At 38.6% G+C, this 26024-nt stretch overlaps 2 protein-coding genes across 3 annotated transcripts; one reads left to right on the forward strand and one right to left on the reverse strand.

Annotated features, from left to right (window-relative positions):
- Positions 1-353: 353 nt before the first annotated feature.
- LOC140838603 (uncharacterized) lies at positions 354-7975 on the reverse strand. 2 transcript variants are annotated; one of them, XM_073205043.1, is made up of 8 exons: positions 7598-7975; positions 7385-7520; positions 5559-5817; positions 5128-5256; positions 4991-5040; positions 1728-1825; positions 1370-1657; positions 354-1033 (listed from the first exon to the last, which is right to left on the reverse strand). In XM_073205043.1, the coding sequence occupies exons 1-8, from the start codon at positions 7637-7639 to the stop codon at positions 545-547; spliced, it is 1491 nt and encodes a 496-aa protein (XP_073061144.1). In that variant the 5' UTR covers positions 7640-7975; the 3' UTR covers positions 354-544. The 2 variants fall into 2 exon arrangements, with proteins under 2 accessions (XP_073061144.1, XP_073061150.1); XM_073205049.1 differs by lacking the exons at positions 7385-7520; positions 7598-7975 and adding an exon at positions 6147-7348 and having other exon boundaries at positions 355-1033.
- A 1409-nt stretch (positions 7976-9384) lies between these two features.
- On the forward strand, positions 9385-25806 carry LOC140838616 (uncharacterized). The gene is given in 11 exon segments (XM_073205062.1): positions 9385-9840; positions 9843-11256; positions 11338-11478; positions 12518-12602; positions 13287-13365; positions 13546-13668; positions 14830-14907; positions 15573-15676; positions 15994-16081; positions 24687-24785; positions 25500-25806. Coding segments are annotated over 11 exon segments (2625 nt in total). The 5' UTR covers positions 9385-9519; the 3' UTR covers positions 25593-25806.
- The last annotated feature ends 218 nt before the right edge of the window (positions 25807-26024 follow it).

Here is a 26024-nt window from a genome sequence, read left to right on the forward strand (position 1 = left end):
AATTGTGGAACTTATAAAATAATTGTACCTCATATAACCAAATTGAAATTTAATCCCTGGATGTGTTAGCATCTTGTCAAGCTTTATCGATGTATTTATAATTTTCAGAAACAGATAGCAACAAACGTATACAAGTAACACAAAACTATTATGAGTTTGTGAGATGACTTTCAAATTCGATCTAATTCATAAAAAAATATTATATTTAATTATATATATAAATCAAATTGATCTGTCCCACAGATAAAATAATGTGAAACCATCATATGATCTCTTATGATATATTCCGCGAGTAATGTTCTTTCCGTGAAAATCGAATTTCTTGATCACACTAACTACGCTAAATATTAACTTTGACGAATTGAAAGTCGTGTTTAGACATGCAAAGTACTTGGACTACTAATTTGTACATACATGTTTTTACGATTGAATCTTGGGAGTAAGTTGTGTCCTACAATCTTAGGACACTGCAACGAGTGATCGTTCTGCTGTGTTGAAAAAACGTACAGCAGTTGAATAAAGTAAAATTTTAAATTCAAGTGTTTCACTCATCTTTGCTGGTAAGTTCGTGCCTCTTCTTTTGCCCTGTCTCTACAAGCAGAGTCAGAAGAGCTTCGCATACTTGAGATGCATTGGCTTCTGATGGATCGTCGTCCAACGACGAATACACCATCCAAGCATGGTCGAGCTTGCGTTTTGGCCGTACAACAGTTGAACCGGGAACCTCAGCATCACGACAAGTTACGAGCCCGTCACTCTTTTCACCATATCTGATCTGAAGCAGCTGAGCACATGCAGCCATTGCTGCACCGAGAGGAATCACAACAGGGAGTGTTGTAGGTGAACCACTAGCGAGAGGGGAAAACATGGGTAGTTCTGCATGGGCCACACGAGATAATGTAGCCAAAACAACTGGAGATATGCTAGCCTCTGTGTGGAACGAAACAACGGGCAGCTCCCTAGGTAAATGGTATTCTCGCAAGAAGTTTTTTCTCCTCTCGTACGTTAAATCTTCAAGCGCCTGCATGTCACCCTTTATAACAGCTACCAATATTAGCGCATTATATTGCTACAACGTATGGTGGATTTTGTGCTATGTGCTGTTGTTAGTAAATGAATAAATATCTCCTCCAAATCCCTCAGACTACACCAAAGAACCAAAATGAATTGGCATCTTACTCAATATTTCAGGTAAGTGTCAAATTTCAAGACTAAAATAAACCTGATAAACTGTGTATCCCGTCCCAATAAAAAAAACATTTCAATTTTAGCCTTTTTAGGTTGTGTCATGGTAATTTCAAATAAAATACACCAAAACATTTAAGGAAACAAGAAACAATATCAGAGTAAAGGGTGGATGTAAGCGTACCTTAATAACTTTACAAATCAGGATCTCCATAAGCTTACGGACATTAAAATAATCACCAAGCTGTCCTTCCCGTAATATATCTGAAGCAATTGGACTACCTCCATATGGACTTTGTGCTAATGCTAACCCCGCAACCTTGTCTTTGAGTTCATCCCAATACATGGACAAAGAGGCAGCCGCATCGACACCCCCCTTGCTATGGCCAAGTAGCAAAACACGTTTCTTTGAACCCCAGTATAATTCCTCTATGTAGTCCTTTATCTCTTTAGCATTCTTATCTACTGAAGCCTAAACCTTAAATTCATTAATAATAAATAATAAAAATAACACCAAGTACACAGTGTTAATTGACAAGCACCTCACTGTGAATTTTGGCTATATGACATGTGAGGCCCATCTTTGAAAAACTTGTTTTTGTATTCACAAAGTAAAGAGGCCCATGGTTGCTGAAAAGACCTACAGAAGTAGCAACGATTAAACGTAACATAATCTGATAGCTGAGAGTGCTGAGAATCATTTTCACTGTTTAAATTTTTTTTAAATAGTGCAAATAATCCAATGCTACAGAATTATATTACTAACACTTAAGAAGCTCCAAAACAAATTTACAATAATAATCATTACTGTTCAAAATAATTATTGTTCAACTACTTCCTCTAACCATAACACAAGGTGGAAGTGTACAGTCTTTTTTTTATAAGAAACAAATAATTATTATTAATATATGTTAATGTCCATTACAGTCAGTGGACTAGAAATCCACCACTAATGAAAAGAAACCACAACGTCTAACAATAGATGTAAGACCAATCTCTTAATAAATCAGAAATTGATAAACCCTTGAAATCTTTGACGGGTCGAATCCAGTTTGCTATATTGATCTTGATATTCTCCCAGCAATCTTCTTCTGATTGTACCATCTCTTGAAAGATTCTTCTATTTCTCTCTAGCCATATCGCCCAACATATTCCGTGCATCACCACTCTCCAAAAGATTTTTCCCTTTTTGCCAAGCAACTGTCCAAGGTCCGTAGCAAACAAGTCCTTTGATGTTTTCGGAGTAACCCAAACCAGTCTCAATTCTTCCAAAGCCCTAGCCCACAATGCACTACTGAAGTTGCAATGAACCAGCAAATGATCTTGTGTTTCCGCATCCTTACGACATAACACACACCAATTTAGAGAAAGAGCACAAGTAGGCCATCTCGTTTGAATCACCTCGGATGTTGGTAATTTTCCTAGAATTGCTGTCCAAGAGAAGATTTGAATTTTTGTTGGAATAGGTGTTTTCCAAATGATATCGAAGAAGCTGAATTGTAGTGTAGAATTATTAACGTTGAAGAAAGAATTGAACAAAGATTTGACCGAAAACTTCCCCGATGGATCCCCCTCCCAAACCCTGAAATCATCTACCCACCATTATTACCCTGTCCAAAATACCTAGGAACACAGACAATTGATTGATCTCTTCATCTCGAAGTGATCTACGAAAATGTAGATTCCAAGATAGAGCATTAGATGAGTTAAAAGAGACGAAATGAGATATGGTTAAATTATGACCCTGTGAGATGAGATATAATGAAGGAAACATGTCACGGAAAGATGACTCCCCCCACCAAATGTCCTCCCAAAATCTAATTTTAGTTCCCCCTCGAACCTCTAGTCGCACAAATCGGTGATAAATCGGGTAAGCTCTAGAGATGAATTTCCACGGACATCTGAAAGTTACATTTTTTGCCAATCCCGCATCCCAACCATTTTCTTGTAGGCCATATTTACTCCTAATTATTCTTCTCCACAACGTGTCATTTTCAACACTAAACCTCCACCACCATTTTCCCAATAATGCAATGTTTCTCAAACAGATATTCCCTACACCTAACCCACCACGCTCTTTCGCTCTACTAACCTTCTTCCATCCAACCATATGGCAATGTGTTTCGCCCTCATGTCCATCCCACAAAAAATCGCGCATTGTTTTCTCCCATCCCGCTGCCACTCCTTTTGGTACTTTGAAGAGAGACATGAAATAAATTGGCAAAGCATTTAGTACCGCAGCGATCAATGTTAATCTCCCTCCCTTGGACAAGAACAAGAAAGCCTTTTTCCAAGTTGCTAACTTCCGGCTTAATTTAACCGTAATAGGTTCCCAAAAAGATGCTTTAAGTGGATTGCCCCCTAGAGGAACTCCCAAGTATTTCATCGGCCATTGTTCCCTACGACAACCAATCGTGTGTGCTATGTCGACCTCCAGTTCTTCATCTTGGTTTAATCCCAATAAAGCACTCTTTACCCAATTGATCCTTAAACCAGACATGTCACAGAATAGCTTCACCACTTGCACCAAAAAGCTAATGTGTTCCTCAGTTTTAACAAAAAACAAGGTACCATCCGCAAATTGTATATGTGACACTTCCACCTTTTCTCGTCCCACCTCAATCCCACTGATTAAACTTGTCTCTTTTGCTTTATCGATCAAACTGCCCAACACATCCACTACCATGTTGAAAAGAAAAGGTGATAAGGGATCTCCTTGTCTAATCCCCCTATATGACTTAAATTTCCCTCTTGGTCTCCCGTTGATCATGATGGAAAACGATACATTAGATACGCAGCCTCTCATCCAACCTCTCCACCTTGTCCCAAAGCCTTTTTTTTGTAATACGAAATCCAAAAGTTCCAATCGACATTGTCATATGCTTTTTCAAACTCAATTTTCAATACCCAACCATTTTTATTCATTTTTTTACCTTCCTCCACCGCCTCATTCGCAACTAAGCAACAATCCAAAATTTGTCTCCCCTCTATAAATGCATTTTGAGATTCCGATAATGTGTGAGACAAAACCTTTTTCATTCTTGTAGCCAACACTTTTGCAATTATCTTATATAAACTCGTGATGAGACTAATGGGTCTAAAATCTTTTACCTTTAACGAATCGTTTTTCTTTGGGATCAAACAAATATACGTTTCATTAGTCAAACCATTTATGACTCCCCCTTCGTAAAATTCCACCAAAACTTTCATCAAATCACCTTTGACAATATCCCAACAATCCTGGTAAAGAGCCATAGTGTAACCATCGGGCCCTGGCGCTTTGCATCTATCACACTCAAACACCGCCTTCTTAACTTCTTATTCCATGAACGGTTTCTCAAGCTCAAGCCTCATGTCATCATCAATAGGTCTCCAATCCACTCCTTCAATCCCAAAGCTCCTCCCATCTCGTTTACTGTACAGTTGCTGGAAATAATCAACAATTGTTTTGACAATGTCATCCTCATCCTCTACCACCGAACCATCATCATTTTCCAGTTTAGTAATCATTGCTCTGCTTTTTCTGTGATTAAGCAAGGAGTGGAAGAATTTTGTATTGTGAGGGAATTATGACAAAGTTATACAGCTGTACCAGGGGTACTTAGCAAAATAATATTGGTTAAACATTTTTTTTAAAAAAATAAGCCACCCATGTGTATCTGAATTCACTCAAATACACTTGGGGAGGTTACTTTTAAAAATGAAATTGGACCAAGGTAATTCCCCCAAATTTCCCTCAGGTGCCTAACAAGAAGGTCTCCAGAGATACCACTTTATGAGCTAACTAGGGGAAATGAGTTGCTACCTGGGACCAACAAGTAAACCATTGTGTTTGGCAACCCATGCAATCCATGCCTGATAGAGAAACAAAACTAAATCATACACATGAAAACTAAGAACATATATAATGAGATATGCTGGAAAAATACACATCGAATAAACCTTATATCATCAAGTATTTCTGTAAATCTTCCATTTCCATCTTCAACTGGTGGCATGTCCGGATCTCGTTGTAACCATCCAATGTCATCAGCAGAGCCTTGAACTGTCCTCTTGACCTTTTCAATAAGGCTGATAGCAGAACAATAATAAGATAATTTCATAAATAAATAGAGCAAGAAAATCAGAACGTGAAAGTGCAACAAAATCAAGGTCTACCATTTGATGTGTTGTAAAAAGTAGATGATTGGCAAAAAAAATGACAAAACTAGACAGGATCCGACAAACACTTCTTTCTTTGCAAAAATTTTGCGATCAAGTTTTTCATGTAAAATGGGGATATGCCAACCCATCAAATAAAAAGCACAATGCCCATGCATTGAATCCACCAAATATAAAAGCGGCACCATATAGTAGGCTCAGACAATTATTACCCTTGAAAAAGGGAAATGCCATTTTGGTGGTTGTTATTTGATTCCACAACCAAGCTAGAATTTTGAGAAGGCTCTCCAGCAGAGTTCCTGGTTACTCCACCGTGTACTATTGAAGCATCAAATTTGGTATCAACTGATTCAATAACGGATGAAGCACTGCCACTTGAAGACATATTCCGATTAGGTGTCAAAGATATGGCTTCTCCTGAAGCAAACGCCAACGTTTCCGGCCCATCAGAGTCTTCAGACACAGGTCCCACTGCAAGAAATTTACACATTAGTTAAACAGCATAACTTTCAAAGCATTGCCATTTCTAGCAAATCATTTTTGGTGCTTGGGAAAGAGATGGGGGAGAAAATATATAATTCGTATAAAAAGGGAGGCAAGCTTTTTATGACATGTGATGAACCAAATCAATTTAAATAGAATGTCGTCGTCCTGAAAGATGTTTACCATATGATCAAATAGCAAAAACATCAAAAGTGAATAAATTGCTGCATCTTGCGCCACATGGAACGACTTCACGGTGTTCAACACAAAATACGGATTTAGTTGGTCGCCCAATGATCTCAAATCTTAAACCCTACCTAGTTTTATTCCATTCTCACATTAATTTCTTCACTAAAAATGCACCTTCCATATCCCTCAATAGCTGACCAGTCTGCTTTCTGAAGAAAATACCTTTATGCCTTTTCTCTAAATAATCAAGTGATAAAATATATTTTCCCCACTCTTGGAACAGATGAAGTGTATTTTTTAGTTTCATTCATCTCACATGCATCATTATGTCAGAAATGGAAAAACTATGCCTTACTTAAAAATCCACTAATTTTTCAGTGAATTTTACGTGTCGAAAAGACATCTGAATATGTAAATCTAAATGCCCCAAATTAGATGCTAGAACTCGACATCAAGAAAATTGTGGCAATTGATTTAAGGAACTGAAAAATACAGGAAAAATGAGGTAGAAAATGTGGATAGAGAGGATGCTAGTTTTCAACAACTCGTGTTCAATTATTGTTATGCTTCACATTCTCAATGTCTGGAACATAGCACCAATCCGTTGAACAAACACCAAAGTATTGATGAATAAAGATCAATTTAAATTAAAAGCTGAATGTTGGGATGTGTAATACATCGACACTTTGAGTAATAAACAACTTGCATATTCAAAGGCTTCTTAATCTGACATTGTGCATTTATCAATTTCTAAAAAATGAAATTTCACGTCCATTTACTATGCAGCCAACAGATGTCCAAATTATCATCTATTTAAAGGTCCGCCGTCCATATGATATTCAGAAGACTCTTGAGATGCAAATTAAAAGTAAACAACAAAAGGGACAGTAATCAAATACAACACAGAAAGAGAGAGACAATAGAGAAACATTATCAGAAAACAATATCGAATCATAGCTCATTGGATCACAGCTCCAAACTCAGGTTCCCTCACAGGAAATGATGAAACCGTGCACGAAATTTTAAATAGCACAAAGGAGTGCGTTTTCTTGTTTTAGAAAGACGTGTGCTTGACCTAAAGACGGTCCATCGACAAAACAAAAGAAGCTGAGACCTCTTATGCTTTAATAACAACAGAAAAACACTCGTAAACAAACATGAAGATTCGGTTGCAGTAGTTTGTTTTAAAATCAATTGATTTTCCTCCACGAGATAATCTGCATCAGCAACAATCATAGTATTCCATTAATATTGAAAATTCAAAAATTTACCACACGTACACTGTTACAACAGAAAAATGCAATACATAAATAAATGCATTCAGAATCATTGTTCTAGAAGCTTTTTCTTATGAAATAATAGATACCCGAAACATCAGTGAAACAGCGCGTGAAAATCGAAGTTGTTTCAGCGAAACAAGCAGCAGCATAATTCAGAGATGGTACTGATGTAAATAACTGCGGAATACCAGGCCGGTCGTTCCTCGTCGAACTTCCATTTTCCTTCATAAAAGAACTCCACGAATCAAAATAACCATAATGAAAAGCATGTATCACAAGGTGCAATTGAAGTACATTACCATCAACGGCGATTCCTCGCCAGCGGCATTTCTATGGTCCATGAATAATAGCGATTCCTCTACCTTATAAATTACATTAAAAAAAACTGGAAGGTCCTATAAGAACTCGTTGAACCACAATAAATGCTGGATCAAAAGCCTATTTCAGGCCAAAAATAAAAAAAATAAAACAAGTAGAAGAAGCAAACTCGGAGCTGAAACAAGAGTTGTTAATTGAACCTGACATACGAAAAATCATATGAAATCCGCAGAAAATTTAAGAACTTTACAGAGACAGATAGCTCTGGAACGGTGGAACCTTAACTTGGCAACCAACAGAATTTACAGCGATGTTTTTGTCCCGGAGAACTAGAACGGCGTCGTCTTTATAATTTGGTGGCTTTTTAAATAAATTAAATTTAATCTTGTAAGGAAAAGGTGAGATTGGAATAATTAATCTACTCAAGCCAATGAAGCCCATCATTCCTAAGAGAGCCCATAAAAGAGACCCATTGCTTTTCAGAAGGCCCATGAGTGAATTCTATAAATAGCTCATTTTTCTCTCGAGAAAGATATGCTCTTATCTTTGACTTGGTCTTTTGAGGTTTAACGTCTGTCCGTAAAGTAGATGACAGCCTCAAATAATTGGTTTACTTCATTCCATTTATTGTTAGTTGATCAGTTTAACTGATGAAATAAGTTGAAATATATTTTGCAAAATAAAATAAAACAAATACCATGGATCCACTACATACTTGTTTAAGATTTACGCTAATAAAGAATTCATATAAACTCTGATTATTTCTCCCAAACACCAATTTCTTGACATGCAATGAGAGGCCACCAAAAATGCATATCTACTATATTGGATTTTGGAATGCTAAGATAACTCAATACATCATGGTGTTTGACTGAGTTTTGCACTCTAGTATTACAATCATCTCACTTCCTTGATATTTTTACACTAGCATATATATATATATGCATGCATCTGGTAGCATGATACTGTGGATATTATTTATATGCATATTCGGGGCAGTGTTTGGTACTTCTTTGTGTCATATCAACGACCACTTTTCATGTAATTTAGAGATAACGCTGAACCAAGTGCAATTTTTCCATCTTTGATGCAAACGAGTGAATTCTAAACTAAAAATTTCGTGCTGCTAGCTCCGCATCAATAGTTCATCCAGTAACTCAAATTGCTACGAATTTGTAATTCAGAGACTCCACGACAAAATACTATAAAAATGTTAACAATAATTCTACAATACAACATGCTAAGAAAAATGTTAACAAGAACTCTACACTTTTGCAAATATTTGGTCTTAATTAACTAAAACCAACCATTAAAAAATTGGGTATTTCTGCTAACATTCAGATATTTCATTCACAATTACTGGTATACAATTCTAGAAAAACTCAGCACACCATTGAATTTGAAAGTCGACCTCCTAGACAAACGGAAAAAAACAAGAATTTTCGAAATTAGAAGTGTATCAAGGATGACGTTGACGCCGAGGTGGTATCGCCGAATGAGCCAGGAGACACTTTCGACTTGGTGATGTTTGAGCGTAGCTTTATCTCCAGCTGAGAGAGATCGACACGTGCATCTGCGGAGGTCCTAGAATATCCGGCGTAGACGTACTTGGCCCCCTCGACCAGTCTCTGCTCGTAGTTCATGTTTTTGCCGGAACAGCGACAACCGACCCGCGGCAGGAATTTGTTTGTTAAAATGTATGAGAAATTGAAAATGGGCCGTTATGGTACTATTTGACCGGGCCGAAAGGTGTTCCGGCCCTAAACAAAGATCGCGGAAATGTACTTCCTAAACCTCAATTTACGACAAGACACATTTCCTTCCCTTCTACCCCTAAACCCCAAAATTTAAAAAACCCCATACCCCGCCACCGTCCGCAGAGCAGCCGATATCCGCCTCCACCATGGCGGGGACGAACTTTGGCTTCTCCACAACTTCCTCATTTTCGTCTTCTTCGTCGTCCCCTTATCCCTTTTCGTTTGGCTTTTCAAACCCTAGTTCAAACCCCACCTCAACCACTTCCGCAATTTCCTTCGGCGTTGGGTCGGGAACGGCATCTTCCACCACCGGATCATCTGCAACCCCATTCGGAGGTTCCTCAATGTTCGGCTCGTCGCCTTCTCCCGCCTCCAATTTATTCGGGTCTTCTACCGGTGCAGGCCTCACATCAAATACATTTGGATCATCTTCTGCATCAGGTTCGACTCCAACATCCAATTTTTTGGATCTGGGACGACTCCGAGCTCTTTCGGATCTTCTGCTTCAGCAAGTACTTCCAATTTCTTTGGATCCTCTTTATCTGGTTCGGCGCCAACAACAAATATTTTCGGTTCGGGTTCTGCACCCAGCATGTTTGGGTCTTCTTCTACCGCGTCTTCCACCTCTAGTCCTTTTGGTTCATCATTATCTGGGTCAGCCTCCTCTTCGAACTTTTTTGGATCAGTGCCAGCTCCGAACATTTTGGGGTCCTCTTCTGCGGCTCCTGCTTCAATTCCTTTTGGATCCCCATCTTTGGGTACGGGTAATCCTGCTAACGTGTTTGGGTCGAGTTCTGCTGCTGTGGTCGGATCGCCATCGCCTTCATCATCACCATTTGGTACCTCAACATTATTTGCATCCCCTGCTCCGGGATCTTCAAACTTATCTGGGTCCAGCAATGCCCCAACTTCTAACCCTTTCGGATTTTTCTCTGGAGCTTCTAATAGCAGTACCACCACACCGTCATTTGGATCTGGTCTAGCCGCATCGTCCAACCTATTCGGATCGTCTTTATCATCATCAAATACTGCAAACACTGCTCCCCTGTCCGAGTCAGGTCCAATCCCAGCGTCAAATGTTTTTGATGGTAAGTTCCCAGCTGGAGGCCTATTCGCCCCCTCCACACCTTCATTTCCAACAAATGTAGCATCAGTGGGAAATACACCATCGTTTGGATCAAGCTCTGGATCAACTTTAGGCCTTTTGGGTTCCTCTTCGTCCATGTTTAGTTCCTCTCCAGTTACTTTGTTCGGTTCGTTAAGCACTTCCTCCTCAGCTACATCATCCCCATTACCTATCAATGCTTCAAGCTCAGCTTCTTCGGCATCTGGATTTTCATTTGCCACTGCATCTAGTTCTCTCGGAAATGCACCATTATTTGGATCAAGTTCTGCGTCAACTTTAGGTCTTACGGGTTCCTCCTCATCCATCTTTAGTTCATCTCCAGCTCCCCTGTTCGGTTCATCGAGCTCTTTCACCACAGCTACATCATTCCCCGCACCTACCAATGCTTCAAGCTCAGCTTCTTCAGCACCTGGATTTTCTTTTGCCAGTGCATCTGGTTCTCCTGGATTTTCGTTCCCTGCAGCATCAGCTGCTGGCCTGGGAACTGCTGCTACTACACCCGCTGCTTCATTTTCAACAGCGCCCACTTCTGTTTCTTCTGGTTTTTCATTTTTAAAGAGCACTACCGGTTTAGCAACAGGAGCAGCTTCATCATCGACTTTGCCCAGTTTTGGCACTACAGGGTTTCAATCCTCCACTTTAACATCGCCTCTGTCAAGTGTGCCCACATCAAAAGCCACTGCAGCTGGTACCACCCCTTCAGCTACAACTGCTTCATTTCTATCTGCTGCTACCGCATCTTCTACTGCTAGTTCTGGTTTGACTTTCCCTGTTTCTATTGGTACTGTTCATTCAGTGTCCACGACATTGAATATCATTACATCTGCTCCATCTACAGGTTTCACGGGTTTCAGCGCTGCTAGTGCGCCTGCATTGTCATCTGGAGCTTCAAGTGCCTTCTCTTTATCTTTGAAATCACCCATAGCTGCATCCTCAGTGTCATCTCAACCACAATCGGTTTCTACTCTGCCTTCTCTAGGTAAATTTCTATTCGCTTGATTGGAAATTTTATACTTGTGCATATCAGTCCAAATTCAATATATACATTTTCTAGATGTTGTGTTCTTGTAATATAGGGCATGCTGTTTAACTCTTAAGAATCAGAGCAGTCGAGGAAGAATAATGTTGATATGTTACTAGTAAATCTTCGACAAGAGGAATGTTTACTTGGTTTAGTTATTTGAGCTCTTGCTTGTTGCACCTTCTTTTAAGTTTTAGCGGAGTAAAGAGAAAAATGCTGGGATACTGGCGGATTCTGGATTATTTGATCTGTTGGTTTGAGTTGAAATTGTAAAATGAAGAGTTTTTTCTATTACGGTGTTAATTATTTTTTAAAGCTTTAATAATTTTGTGGATAATTTGCTAGAATGTTGGAAAATTAAGGGTTTTCTATTATGGTATTAATTATTTCGCGTGAATACGCATCAAGTACCTTTATATATTTTGCGAGAAATATTTGAAAACCTACATTCGATGGATGTTTATCCTTCACTTGAACCCTTTTTTTTAATCTTTATGGATTTACTATTATTATGATGAAATCTTAATTTTCTTAAAAATTAATATATTGTGAAGGTGCCATTGGTGAGGATAGTGGTCATGATTGTACTGGAATTTGAAGTCCAATTATTCGAGTAGACTGCAAGACACGTAAAACCAAAAATTTGGGTTTGATAGGCTAATGTAGGCTCCATCGATTATTAAAAGCCTAGCACAGGTGGTATCAAGTCCTTGAATACTTTTCTTTTGTCCTATATAGCAAAATGATGACAATGAGCTTTAATTAGATAAGCTCTTAAAGCTTTCAGTTTTGGATGCTATAAATTGAGGGAATACTTGTTAGATATGAGATATCTCACCAACAGAACTTTCTCATTTTTTCCTTTCTTTTGTGTGTCTTTTTCAATCATGATGTAATCGCCCATATATTTTATATGAAGCTGGTGGTAATTAATACAATACTTCCCTTACTTGTTGGTTTATTTTAGACTGTGTCAATGTATTTGTGGGTGCTCCAGGTGTGGCTTCAACAACTCCGATAAGTGCAACTCCCGGTTCTTCTGCTCAAACAACATCATCCCTTGTTGTATCTTCCAGTAGTGGGTCTGTATGTCACACTGGTTCTATCATTTTTTTTTGTCTTATTCACTACAAAGTGTATTAATCATTGTGATGGAGCTGCAATTTTCAGGATGTTCCAAACTTGCAATCCCAGTTTTAGATAGAATCATGCTTATAATCGTTCTTTTTGTTGTTTCTTGGCGGTCAATTTTTCCTGAAAGATATTATTTAGCATATAGATTGGAGACCCTATATCCAATCACTTTGAAAGAGTAGATAAAATACCATTTTAATAGTCTTACTATCACAGAAAAAAAGTAATATGTTCTGCAAAGAGGGGCATAAAATGTTAAGATACTAGACAAACAAATACAAGCACGCAACACAATATCGGAGTTTTTAGTGGTTGAATGATAAGTTTGAATTCTGTGGTTTATAAGATTTGAGACCAAACTCTGGTTCCTATATTCTCGAACTTAAGAATGAGGAGTGAAGAGTAGATTTCCCGCTAACACAGGATTGGAGGCCGATAGATGGTTAACAGTTTCCCAGTTGGATTACTAGCACAAATTTACCGAAGTAGTTATTGTAAATTAAATGAATAACTCATAGCAAAAGTTATTTGGTGCTTTATTTAGTAGATCAAATACTGGAAACATTTTCTATGGTAGATGTATATTAGGTTTTAAACATTTATTCTCTCCTCGTATTATTCTTGTCTTGCAGGACTACTTCAACAACCAGTACAGCATTAGCCTCTGCACCCAAGTTACCGTCTGAAATTACTGGGAGAACTGTTGAAGAGGTAAATATTTTTTGCACCGGTGGTGCTTTTTTTAATTTTTATCAACAGTATGCTTATGTTTTACAGTTATATAAACTTTACTACGCAGAAACATAAAAAAAACTCTGTTCCTATAATTTTTTATCGGCAATCTTCTGTTTGTGTTTTGGGTCACCAATTATGTGAAAATATTTGTTGTAGATCATCAAGGAATGGAATGCTGAACTACAGGAGCGGGCTGGAAAATTTCAGAAGCAAGCTAATGCAATAGCTGAGTGGGACCGTAGGATTTTGCAGAATCGTGATATTCTTCTCACACTTGAGGTAGTTCACTGTATACCACATTAATATCGTAGAAATTTTTTCTCAGTAATGTGATTCTATGCCAATGTTTATTTGTTTAGTTGCCTTTACATTTAGCCTTAATTGGTGGGATTTAGTAGTATTGCCTGTCAGTATTTGTTGGATGCATATGCATTCCCTTTTTCTATTTATTATGTATGCTGTATTTGTTTTTTATGTTTTCTACCTTGAAGATGCTGTCTCTGCGCTTCAGTTTTTAATTCAGTCACCCGGTGTATGAGGAAAAGTATTTTTTTATGCAAGTCTTCTCATTTACTGTATTTCTTTAACTCTTGTACATTTCAGATCATTTAAATGGGCTCTAATTACTGCCTGATTGATTGTGGATGCAACCAAAAGAAGTTTGTGATCCCCTAAAAAGCTTCAATTCCGAGATTAACTTAATCTGGAACTTATAGAATGGCTTATGCAACTGAATTTATGTTTGACTAGGTACAAGTCAAAGCTTATAGAGTCGGACAGATTCCCATCTAGTTCGTGATTTTGAATATTCAAGTTCATCGCGTTAACTAAAAGACAATTTCTCAACTTAGTATGATTTGTTTCTTGGAAAAGCATTAATGGTTTTTTTAAACTACAATCTACTTGAAAAATCTGAACGATGATATTCAGTTAATACATTCCTGATTAAAAATAATGAATATGGTCATGATATAAAGTTGTATGTTCCAACTTGACACCCATAAACCTAATGTTTTTGTTCTGTGGGTTTATCTTTCCTGTTTCTGAGGGATATGCACTGGTCCAATGCCTCAATTACCTTACTGTTGCACTCATGTCCGTTCTCGAAGTCGTTTTTTATATTGGCCTAATATCAGGCTTTTGGGTCCGAATGATCTATTTTATTTTTCACAATTTTGAACTAAATCGATGTCATTTGAAAGGGCTACTCGATAATTGTCTGCTGTCTGTGAATTTTTGTCTTTCCACACGGTCTTGTTTGAAGGTCGAACTGCTCTTTTTGTTTGTCAAATATTTAATGTCCGGATTCAGAGTGTCAATGTGCATGAGCGATTGATTTAAGAATTCATCTTATGGACTTTTTATGTTTATCCTTAATTTTAGCATGTATCATATTTATTATTGGCTCTGGTGAATTGAACTCTTAAAATTTTGAATTAGAGTGAAGTTGCAAAAGTTGTTAAGACCCAGGATAGTTTGGAGCGGCAGTTGGAGCTAATTGAAACTTATCAAGATGAGGTACCCACTCTTATTGTTTTATGTAGTGATGGTGAAGTTTGTGCTTTGTTTTAATAGAAAAATGATTTTATGGGATGTAAGTTTACTTTTGAATATTCTCAAGTGTGATATTGCCTTTTGTTTTTCCCTTTTGAGGAAAACTTGGGACATATTTTTATATTTACTGATTACTGAACCTTTTACAGCAATTAATTACGGGTTTAACTTTTAAGAATTCCTAGTTGGTAACATAGTTTCTTGTGTAACTTAGATTTCATATAAAGCAGTGTTCTAAATTTCGGGATAGGCAGCCGCCTAAGCGCTGGGCGCCAGCCGGCCGACCGCACCGAAAATGTGATAGTCGGCGAGCCTAGGCAACGACTAATCGTCTAGATGCCACAGGCTTTTAAGCTAGGCACCGACTAATCGTCTAGATGCCGCAGGCTTTTAAGATTCTAAAAGCCCAATAATAAAAAAACTGGTGTCTCATTTGTTGACTTGTCCTAAGAATTAAAAGCCCAGTTTTATGGGCCATGAGGCGTAAACTAACATCCAAGAGGCAACAAGAAAACCTAGTTTGCGTCCTGCGGTCTGTAGATCATTACTCTTCTGTTGATTTTGTCTAGAATGCTGTTTGCGTCAGTTTCATAACTAATTCTTGCTTTGGTTTCGTCATTGGTTGTTAGGTTGACAAAGCCTTGGAAAGTATGGAGGAAGAAGCCGAGCGTATATACAGCGAAGAGCGTGGATTACTGCTTGATGACGAGGCTGCATCTACCAGAGATGCAATGTGAGAACTCCTTTTGCGTGGTTCTTGTAGATTCCTTTTAACATATGTTTTGACTGTCTCCATCTCTCATCTCAGTTTTTTTGTTTAAAAACATTTCTCAGCTCGAAATTTGAAAATTGTCGCGGGGTTATTATGAAATTTAGCGTTACTGTATCTAAGGTCTAGCTGTTAGATGACCGACAGTTTTCAATGCAATGAACCGTTAAGTCATTGGGCATCAAATTACCTTCCAAGGCTTGGTGGAGTTAAAAAGTACTGTTGATTTACTGTTCATTTTTAGTCTTATACTTTATTTTTCTTATTCTTAATGATTGCAGGTACGAGCAGGCTGAAATGATAGAACGAGACCTGGAGCATATGACTGAACAGATTAAATCTATTATCAATTCTATTAATGCCAACAAAGTGAGTACTTTTTGTTGTTTTTAGAGAGAGAGCTTGGGAGGAAACAAAACGTTTCTCATTCGTCTTTCCAATCGTCCCAGTACAATTATAAATAAGGAAGAAATAAGCTATCCTAATCTAGAAGAATCAAAAAAGAAATCTTAATCTAAAAGAGTTTAAAAAACAAATAAAAGATACCACTATCTAATCTACTAAGTTAATGACAATCAAATAAAATCTTAACTAATTAGTAGATAATAATCCATTAACTACTTATAAAATAAAATACTATATTCAACACTCCCCCTCAAGCTGGGTCATATAAGTTTATCATGCCAAGCTTGGAACTCAAGTCTTCATAAATGGGCCTGTGAAGTGCTTTCGTAAGTATATCTGCAACTTGCAATTGGGTAGGAGTGTAGCCGAGGTCTATCACCCCCTTTTCAATCTTCTCACTAATGAAATGTCGATCAACCTCAACGTGTTTTGTTCTGTCATGATGGACTGGATTTTTTGAGATGCTAATGGCAGCTTGACTATCACACAGTACTTCTATAGGATGACCATCTTCCACTTTTAATTCATCGAGAAGTCTCTTGAGCCATATTCTTTCACAAATTCCATTAGACAACGCACGGAACTCTGCTTCAGCACTACTACGAGCTACCACAGGTTGTTTCTTGCTCCGCCATGTTACCAAGTTCCCCCATACAAATGTGCAATATCCTGACGTGGAGCGTCTGTCTGTAGGAGATCCAGCCCAATCAGCATCACTATACACTTTGATATTTCGGATAGATGATTTCCTAAAGAGTAACCCTTTTCCAGGTGTCCCTTTCAGATATCTCAACACTCGATATGCAGCATCCAAGTGCTCTTCTGTCAGAGTATTCATGAATTGACTGATAACACTAACAATAAATCCAATATCCGGTCGTGTATGTGCTAGGTATATAAGTTTTCCCACTAGTCGTTGATATCTCCCTTTATCAACAGGAGGACTATCATCTTTAATGCCTAACTTGATGTTTGGATCCATCGGAGTACCCACAGGTTTGCACCCTAACATACCAGTTTCTTTCAGCAAGTCAAGAACATATCTTCTTTGTGAGATCGAGATACCGAGAGATGATCTTGCTACTTCCATCCCCAAAAAATACTTTAGAGGACCAAGGTCTTTCATTTCGAATTCTTTTGAGAGAATCAGTTTTACATGGGCCATTTCCTCACTATGATTTCCTGTAAGAACAATGTCATCTACGTACACTATAATGGCAGCAATCTTCCCTTCCTTAGAGTGTTTTACAAATAATGTGTGATCAGTTTGACATTGAGTGTAGCCATGTATCTTCAACACGTTGGTAAATCGATGGAACCAGGCTCTAGGTGATTGTTTAAGCCCATATAGCGATTTCCTCAATCTGCATACCTTATTTTCTGTATTTGTTGATTCAAAGCCGGGAGGAATGTTCATGTACACTTCTTCTTCGAGGTCACCGTTGAGAAAAGCATTCTTAACATCAAGCTGATACAAAGGCCAGTCTAGGTTGGCTGCAATAGATAATAGAACTCGAACAGTGTTGAGTCGAGCAACAGGAGCGAAAGTTTCTTGGTAGTCAATGCCATAAGTTTGTGTATACCCTTTAGCCACAAGTCTTGCTTTGAACCGCTCTATGCTTCCATCGGACTTATGTTTGATTGTGAAGATCCATTTACATCCAACGGGTTTCTTTCCAGCTGGGAGATCAGCGATGTTCCATGTATGATTCTTCTCCAGTGCTCTGATTTCATCATAGACAGCAGCCTTCCATTTCGGATGATTGAGAGCTTCATGAATGTCCCTTGGAACTTGAATCTGGTCTATAGTGGAAAGAAATGACCGATATACAGGAGAAAAACGTTTGAGTGATACAAAATCACCTATAGGATGCATTGTACATGTTCGAACACCTTTCCTCACAGCAATTGGTCTGTCATCAGGTTCAATGTACTCAACTACCGGGGTATCGGAATCAGACATACCTTGTGTGATTGTTTCTGAATTTGGCAGCGGAGAGCAATCATGGACAAGTTGATGTTGTGCCGGCTGTACATTCTTTTGATGATGTGTCCTTCGGGAGTAGACATGAGGTAGTGGGCTGATTGTATTTGTTTCAGTTTGCTCATTTGTGGATGGAAAAAATGGCTCGGGGATTGGTTCACTGGACTCACAGGATGAGTCGGGGATCGGTTCAATGTAGGGTGTTGTGAGTTCCCAATGTAACGGTTCATCGTTTGAACACTCCCCTGGAACCGATGTATTGGGATAGAAAGAGACAGACTCAAAAAAGGTAACATCCATTGAAGAGTAAAATTTTTTCGTGATGGGAGAAAAACACTTGTACCCTTTCTGGTTAGGAGAATAACCGAGAAATATGCACTTGACAGCGCGTGGCTCGAGTTTGCCGCGATTATGGGAGTGGATGTGAACGAAGCATGAGCAACCAAATACCTTAAGGGGTATGTCGTGAAGAAGATGTGAGTTGGGAAAAAATTTCTGGAAGCATTGGATGGGGGTTTGAAAATTTAGGACTCGAGAGGGCATCCGATTAATGAGGTAAGTGGCTGAGAGGATGGCATCACCCCAGTGGGACTTAGGGACATTCATAGTGTAAAGAAGTGATCGTGCTACTTCAAGGAGGTGACGATTTTTTCGCTCTGACACTCCGTTTTGTTGGGGTGTATCAACGCAAGAACTTTGGTGAATAATTCCATGCGTTTGCAAGTAACCTCCCAAAACAGAATTGAAGTAGTCCCTTGCTCTGTCTGTTCGTAAAATTTGAATTTTGGTAGAAAATTGTGTGTGGATCATGGTGTGGAAATGTTTGAAAATCTGTGTAGTCTCTGATTTATCTTTCATCAAGAACACCCACGAAAGACGTGTATGATCATCGACGAATAAAATAAACCAGCGAGTGCCACTCATATTGTTTATATTTGAGGGACCCCAGATGTCACTGTGTATAAGAGAAAAAGGTGTTGATGGTTTATAATGATTAGGCGTGAAAGTTGTACGTGTATGTTTAGATAATTGACAAATATCGCATTTAAGAGAATGCAGATTTTTATTATTACTAAACAAAAAGGGAAACAACTTGCGAAGATACCAAAAATTTGGATGGCCTAATCGATAATGCCATAATAGGATATCACTATCTTTGTTCAAAGTTGTAATGGAATGAGAGCAGAAAGGCTGGGAAGGACTTGGGTGTGGGGTATTCTTGGAAACATTCATCTTGAGAAGATACAGTCCAGCACACAAATCAGCACTGCCAATCTTCCTCCCCGATGCCAAATCCTGAAAAACACACGAATCAACAGAGAACTGAGCTGTGCATCTGAGATCATTACTGAGCTTACTTACAGACAACAGATTACATGCAAGATCTGGTACAAACAAAACTGTACGAAGGTGAATCTCAGCAGTCAATTGAATTGATCCATAACCAGCAACTCTAGATAATGATCCGTTTGCAATTTGGACTGTATTCGAAGCATTACAATTGCTAAATGATTGAAAATAATTCATATTTCCAGTCATGTGGTCAGACGCACCCGAGTCTACTATCCAGGATGATGTTTCATGTTTGGCAGTTGAAGCAAATGAGAAAATACCTGCGTGAGCCACGTTACCAGTGCCAGTGAGTGAGGGAGAAGTGGCAAGAGTATTCTGACCAATCAGTTTTTGGAGTAGTTCAAGTTGTTCTTTGGTGAAAGGTTGTTGAGATAGCTGATCTTCAGAATGTTCTTCTGTTACTGCTGCATTGGCTCGCCTTTCACGTGCGGGCTTCCAGTCCACAGGCTTTCCATGTATTTTCCAATATGTTTCCAGCGTATGATTGGGTTTTCGGCATTTTGAGCACCATGGACGACCTGTCTTCATTTGCGATGGTGGGTATCGCATTGAACCAAGATCATCAGCAGCGGAGAATGAATGATTCGGAGTAGCTAGTGCAGATTCGACGGATAGTGGAGGAACGAGGGGACCTAACATGACTTTTCTGCGGCTTTCCTCGTGACGTACTTCGGAAAAAACAGCCCGAAGACCAGGGAGAGGTTTTGTGCCCAATATCCGTCCGCGCACTTCATCCAGTGTAGAGTTGAGGCCCGATAAAAATTTGAAGATGCGTTTCCTTTCCAGAATCACATGATATAACCCACCATCATCAGGGCATTTCCACTCGTGAGTCTCGAATAAGTCAATTGAGGTTTGTGACAATTTGATCGGGAATTACTCGGTATCAATTCAAATCAAGCGCAGGGATGATATTTTGTGGTGGTTCTCCGCTGTTTATGGGCCGTGTAATCCAAGGCATCGAGAATTGTTTTGGGAGGAATTGGCAGGTTTGAATTCAATCTGCGGAGTCAGATGGTGTGTAGGAGGCGATTTCAACGTGGTTCGCAATTTGAATGAAAAGATGAATAGCAACTCGCTCACCACAAGTATGCAATGTTTCGATGCTCTCATTGAGGAGATGTGCCTTTACGATCCGCCTTTATTGAATGCTAAATACACTTGGTCCAACTTCAGAGTCAATCCAATTTGTAGCAGATTAGACAGGTTTCTGTTATCTGAGGGATGGTTAGCTATTTTCCAAACACACCGACAGTTGGTGCTTCCAAGAATTACTTCTGACCATCACCCGATAGTTTTGGACACAAAGAGACTCAAATGGGGACCTTCACCGTTTCGATTTGAGAATGTATGGTTAACTCATAAAGCTTTTCAGCAGTCACTAGCATCATGGTGGAACGCCGAGGATTTTCAAGGATGGGCAGGGTACAGATTTATGAGGAAGCTTAGAGAAACAAAAAAAAGGGTCTCAGTATGGAATAAGGAATTCTTCGGTGACGTTAACATCAGGTTTAAAGAGCTGCAATTCGTGGTTTCACAACTAGATGAGCAGGAGTCAACAGGTGTTTGGTCAACCCAACTAAAACAAAAACGCAGGGATGTGCGAAGTGAGCTGGAATTACTAACTATACGAAAAATGCAAATGGAAAGTCAAAAATCTAATGTCAAATGGCTCACTTATGGGGATCAAAATACCATGTTCTTCCATTCCTTGCTGAAAAACAGAAGAAATAAAGCGCTGATAGAAAAGATCGAGTTGGATGACGGGTCGTTGCTTACAGACGAAGCGGAGATAGAGGAAGCCATTATAGAATACTACAAAAAACTGTTCAGGAAATCAGAGCAAGTTGAATTGGGCTTAGAGGGATTGGATTGGAGATCCTTAAGTCCAGAGGATGCAACGAATCTGGAAGTGCTTTTTTCTGAGGAAGAGATTAAACGTGCGGTGTTTCATTGTGACGGAAATAAGGCACCGGGACCAGATGGTTTCAGTCTAGCTTTCTTTCAAAAATGTTGGGCCACGGTTAAGAATGATCTGTTGCAAGTTTTCGAGGAATTTTTCACGGATGGAATCGTAAATGGGGTAACAAATGAGACATACCTGTGTCTCATTCCAAAAAAACAAGAGGCCATGAAAATCAAAGACTTTCGACCGATCAGTTTAGTAACCAGCTTGTACAAAATTTTATCCAAAGTCCTAGCAAACAGACTGAAAGAGGTGATGAGCAAAACAGTGGCGGAGAACCAGTGTGCTTTCATCCGGGGCAGACATATAACAGATTGTTGCCTTATCGCAAATGAGGTGGTTGAGGAATATAGAAGGAAGAGGAAACAAGGTTGGATCTTGAAAGTTGACTTCGAAAAAGCATACGATAATGTAGATTGGAGTTTCCTAGATTTCGTATTGAATAAGAAAGGTTTCGGAACTAAGTGGAGGAAGTGGATTAAGGGTTGCGTGTCCAATGTATCATATTCGATTTTCATTAACGGGCGACCGAGAGGTAAGTTCAAAGGAGAGCGAGGACTCAGACAAGGAGATCCGCTATCACCATTCCTATTTAATTTGGTGATCGACAGTTTAGGGGGTTTGGTCGATCGAGCAAAATCCAGCAACACTGTTAGAGGCCTTGAGGTGGGAAGAAACAAAGTACAAGTGTCACATATTCAGTTTGCGGACGACACTTTATTCCTCGTTCAAACAGATCAACATTTGATGGCAGTAGTCGAAATCCTAAAGCTTTTTTGCACAAGATCAGGGTTGAAGATTAATTTTGAGAAGAGCTCATTGCTTGGATTGAACCAATCGGATGTCACAGTACAGAACATGGCAAGAACAATTGGATGCAAGATGGAAAGTTGGCCCATCAGATACCTTGGCGTACCGTTAGGAGGTAACCCAACCAAATTGGAATTTTGGATGCCGGTCATTTCCAAGATGTCCAATAAGTTGGCTGGATGGAAGAGGGGTTTCCTTTCAAGAGGTGGTCGTCTGACACTGATTCAATCGGTTTTAAGTGCTTTGCCCACTTATTTTATGTCTTTGTTCAGGGTCCCCAACAGTGTGGCAAAGATTATGGAAAGACTAATGAGGAACTTCTTATGGGACGGAAATGATGGAGATTCGCACTGCCATGTCATTAATTGGAATCAAGTTAGCAAACCGAAAGAACAAGGTGGGCTAGGACTAGGTAATTTACTTCTAAGGAACAAAGCACTACTCGGAAAATGGTGGTGGAGAGGTGCAATTGAGGAAAGCCCGTTGTGGAAACAAGTTGTTGGCAGTATTTATGGAGTACAGAGTAACGGATGGGATTTGTGCGAGGCAAGGAATTTGACGTTTAGAAGCCCATGGAAGTATATCTCTCGGACTCATTCACTTTGCTGGAATTTGATTGGCTCGGTTATTAAGGGTGGAAATTTATTGAGGTTTTGGGAGGATAGGTGGGTGGGTTTGTCTCCTTTGAGAGAGTGTTTTCCTCTTCTTTATCTTCTTTCAGAGTCTAAGAACAAAACAGTAAATCATTTTTACTCCGTCCCAGACAGTTTAGGTCTATCTCCAGTTCAGTGGGAGGTGAGCTTTAGAAGAGGGTTGCACGATGCAGAATTAGAAGAGTTCACAAATTTATCTGGAGTGTTGCATTCGGTTACTGTGAGTGTCGGGGTTAGGGACTTCAGGGTTTGGTTGGGAGATGCTTCGGGTCTTTTCTCAGTTAATTCTTTTTACTCTTCTTTTTTCAACAGTAGTTCTACCTCATCTTTTCCTTTCATCGATAAAATCTGGAAAGTGCCAATCCCTCATAAGGTGAAAGTGTTCTCGTGGATAGTCGCGTTGGGGAAATTGCAGACGAACGACAAGCTGCAGATTAGGAATCCTCATCATGATTTATGTCCTCAGTGGTGTGTATTGTGTAAACAAGATATCGAAGAACAGGATCACATTTTGGTTCATTGCTCTTACACGACAAGTATTTGGAACAAAGTCATGCAACACTTGGGATTTCAATGGACCGTTCCCTTCAAATCAGGCGATATGTACCTTATGGATCATTGCTATCTCAAAGGGAAAAGCCTAAACCAGTTCTGGCTGATCATAATTCATTGCTTATTTTGGTCGATATGGCTCGAACGAAACAACAGGATATTCAGCGACATAGAAGAGACTTCAGATAATCTGTGGGAAACAATTAAGATCAGAGTAGCAAGATGGACAGTTGCGATTCCGGCTTTTAGCCATTTAATGTTATCAGATCTTGTTAGGGATTGGTGTTTTATCCTCTGTTGATTCTTGAAAGTTGAGGCTGTAATCTTTTTCATTTACCACGATTTGTGGATGGCTTGTCCACTTAATGTTGTAATATTTAACTAAATTTTATCAATATATATTAGTTTCTTATCAAAAAAAAAAAATAAGCTGTGACAGTGAGATCACCTTGACGGAGATCCTGAAGATTGCTTTCAACAGCGAACAATTCTGATGTATTGTCCTTGGCTGAATATGTATCACGGGCGGCTTCCCATATGTCTTTGGCAGTGGTATAGAGGAGAAAGTTTTCACTTATTTCAGTCGTCATGGAATTGATCAACCAAGACATTACCATATAATTTTCGGAATTCCAGGCCTTAAACTTGGGGTCGGATTTTTCAGGTTGATCCGTCGTACCCGTGATGAGTTCATCTTTTCCCTTTCCACAGATGAACATCAATATGGATTGTGACCATTGTAGGTAGTTTTGCCCATTTAATTTGTGGCAAGTGATCGGGATATGGGAGGTATCGGCGGCCGCCAGGGGAATGGGCACTACCGGGATTGTGGAACTGGAACCCGAAGATTTGAATGAAGAGGCCATGGAAAAAAAAATATTTTTTGTTGTTTTGTTATAGCTCTGATACCATGTTGTTTTTAGAGAGAGAGCTTGGGAGGAAACAAAACGTTTCTCATTCGTCTTTCCAATCGTCCCAGTACAATTATAAATAAGAAAGAAATAAGCTATCCTAATCTAGAAGAATCAAAAAAGAAATCTTAATCTAAAAGAGTTTAAAAAACAAATAAAAGATACCACTATCTAATCTACTAAGTTAATGACAATCAAATAAAATCTTAACTAATTAGTAGATAATAATCCATTAACTACTTATAAAATAAAATACTATATTCAACACTTTTACTTTAAATGTGTTTCATATTCTTTAAAGATTTGAGTAGACAATACATAACTGATATTTCAAAATTAGGGTGGAGGGCTTGATGCCACGGATGGAATGACTCCACTGGATGTCGTTGTTCGTATCTTAAACAACCAACTGAGTTCATTGATGTGGGTTGATGAAAAGGTAAGAATCTTAACTCTTACTCTTTTTCAGATGCTGTTGGATTTGTTGTGAGCAGCAAATACCACCCTTGTTAGTATATGGTGAGCAAAATTTGGTGTTTTTTCTATTGTTCATATATATTTTAATAATATTACCAGGAATTTGTGTGGCAATTACGGTTAAAATTGGTATCCGAATTTTCACTATTCATTTCAAAAGAAGTTATAAGTTACAACTTACAACAATCACTGACAAGGGGCGAATGGCGTTTGGCCTGTTTGAAGGCTGGCTTCATGTGGAAGTGATGGTGTTTCTGGGTGACCCTTTAATAGAAACTTAAAAACCGAACTATTGAAGCTAGCAATCACGGAAATCATAAAAAGAGGGTTCTATGTGTGCGTGTGCGTATGTTACACACACATCGCTTTCACAGGTCTGAGTGACAAAATTTGTTTTTTTTACTGTTTTATCAATTCTCTTCCTTTTGTATGTGTTGAAACTTCCAATTTAAGTTTAAGTGGAAAATTTCAATATTCTTCCATTCACACATTTCTTTACAAACATGGAACCAATTAAAAATTTCATGTAATGCAGTTAATAGAATAAATATCCCATTAGTTTGATGTAAGAACATTTTAAACCTTGACATGCCTCCCAGTATTTGCTGTCTCTCAATTCTTCTATCATTTCAAATTTGAAAATTATGTATTTCTGATGGTTTGTGTAACATGACAGGCGGAGGAATTCTCTTCACGTATCCAGAAGCTCGCGAACCAGGGTTCAGCTACAGAGCACGAATTGACGCGGCCAAAGCTATGGTTGAATTGAGATGTAAATTGTTTAGACGTCGCGTATTTGGTAGCTTCAATCTATCATTTGTATCTCAAAAAATGTTTATCTGAAGATGTTCAGATTTCAGATCAAGGATGATATGTGATTCAAACCAACTATTTATTATTTTCTGAGCTAGAATTAATGTGGGGGAAAAAAGAGAACTGAAATTTTGGTTTCTTTTATATCGGAAAGATTGATGTGATATTTACATCGGCTCGATGTCATGTCAGTAACATAGATGCTCTATAGGTGTGACTTGTAGTTACGCGTCGAAAAAAAAACTATAATTACGAACATAACAAAAATAATAGATCAAAATTTAAAGTTAATAATATAAAACATGTAAAATTAGTATTGTAGTGTTTTTTAGTATAAAGAAAGTCGCAGATTTGACTTGAGCTAAGTACGATAGAGTAAGTAATAAAC

This window comes from Primulina eburnea, chromosome 1 (assembly GCF_022965805.1).
Source record: "Primulina eburnea isolate SZY01 chromosome 1, ASM2296580v1, whole genome shotgun sequence".
Lineage (NCBI taxonomy): Eukaryota > Viridiplantae > Streptophyta > Magnoliopsida > Lamiales > Gesneriaceae > Primulina > Primulina eburnea.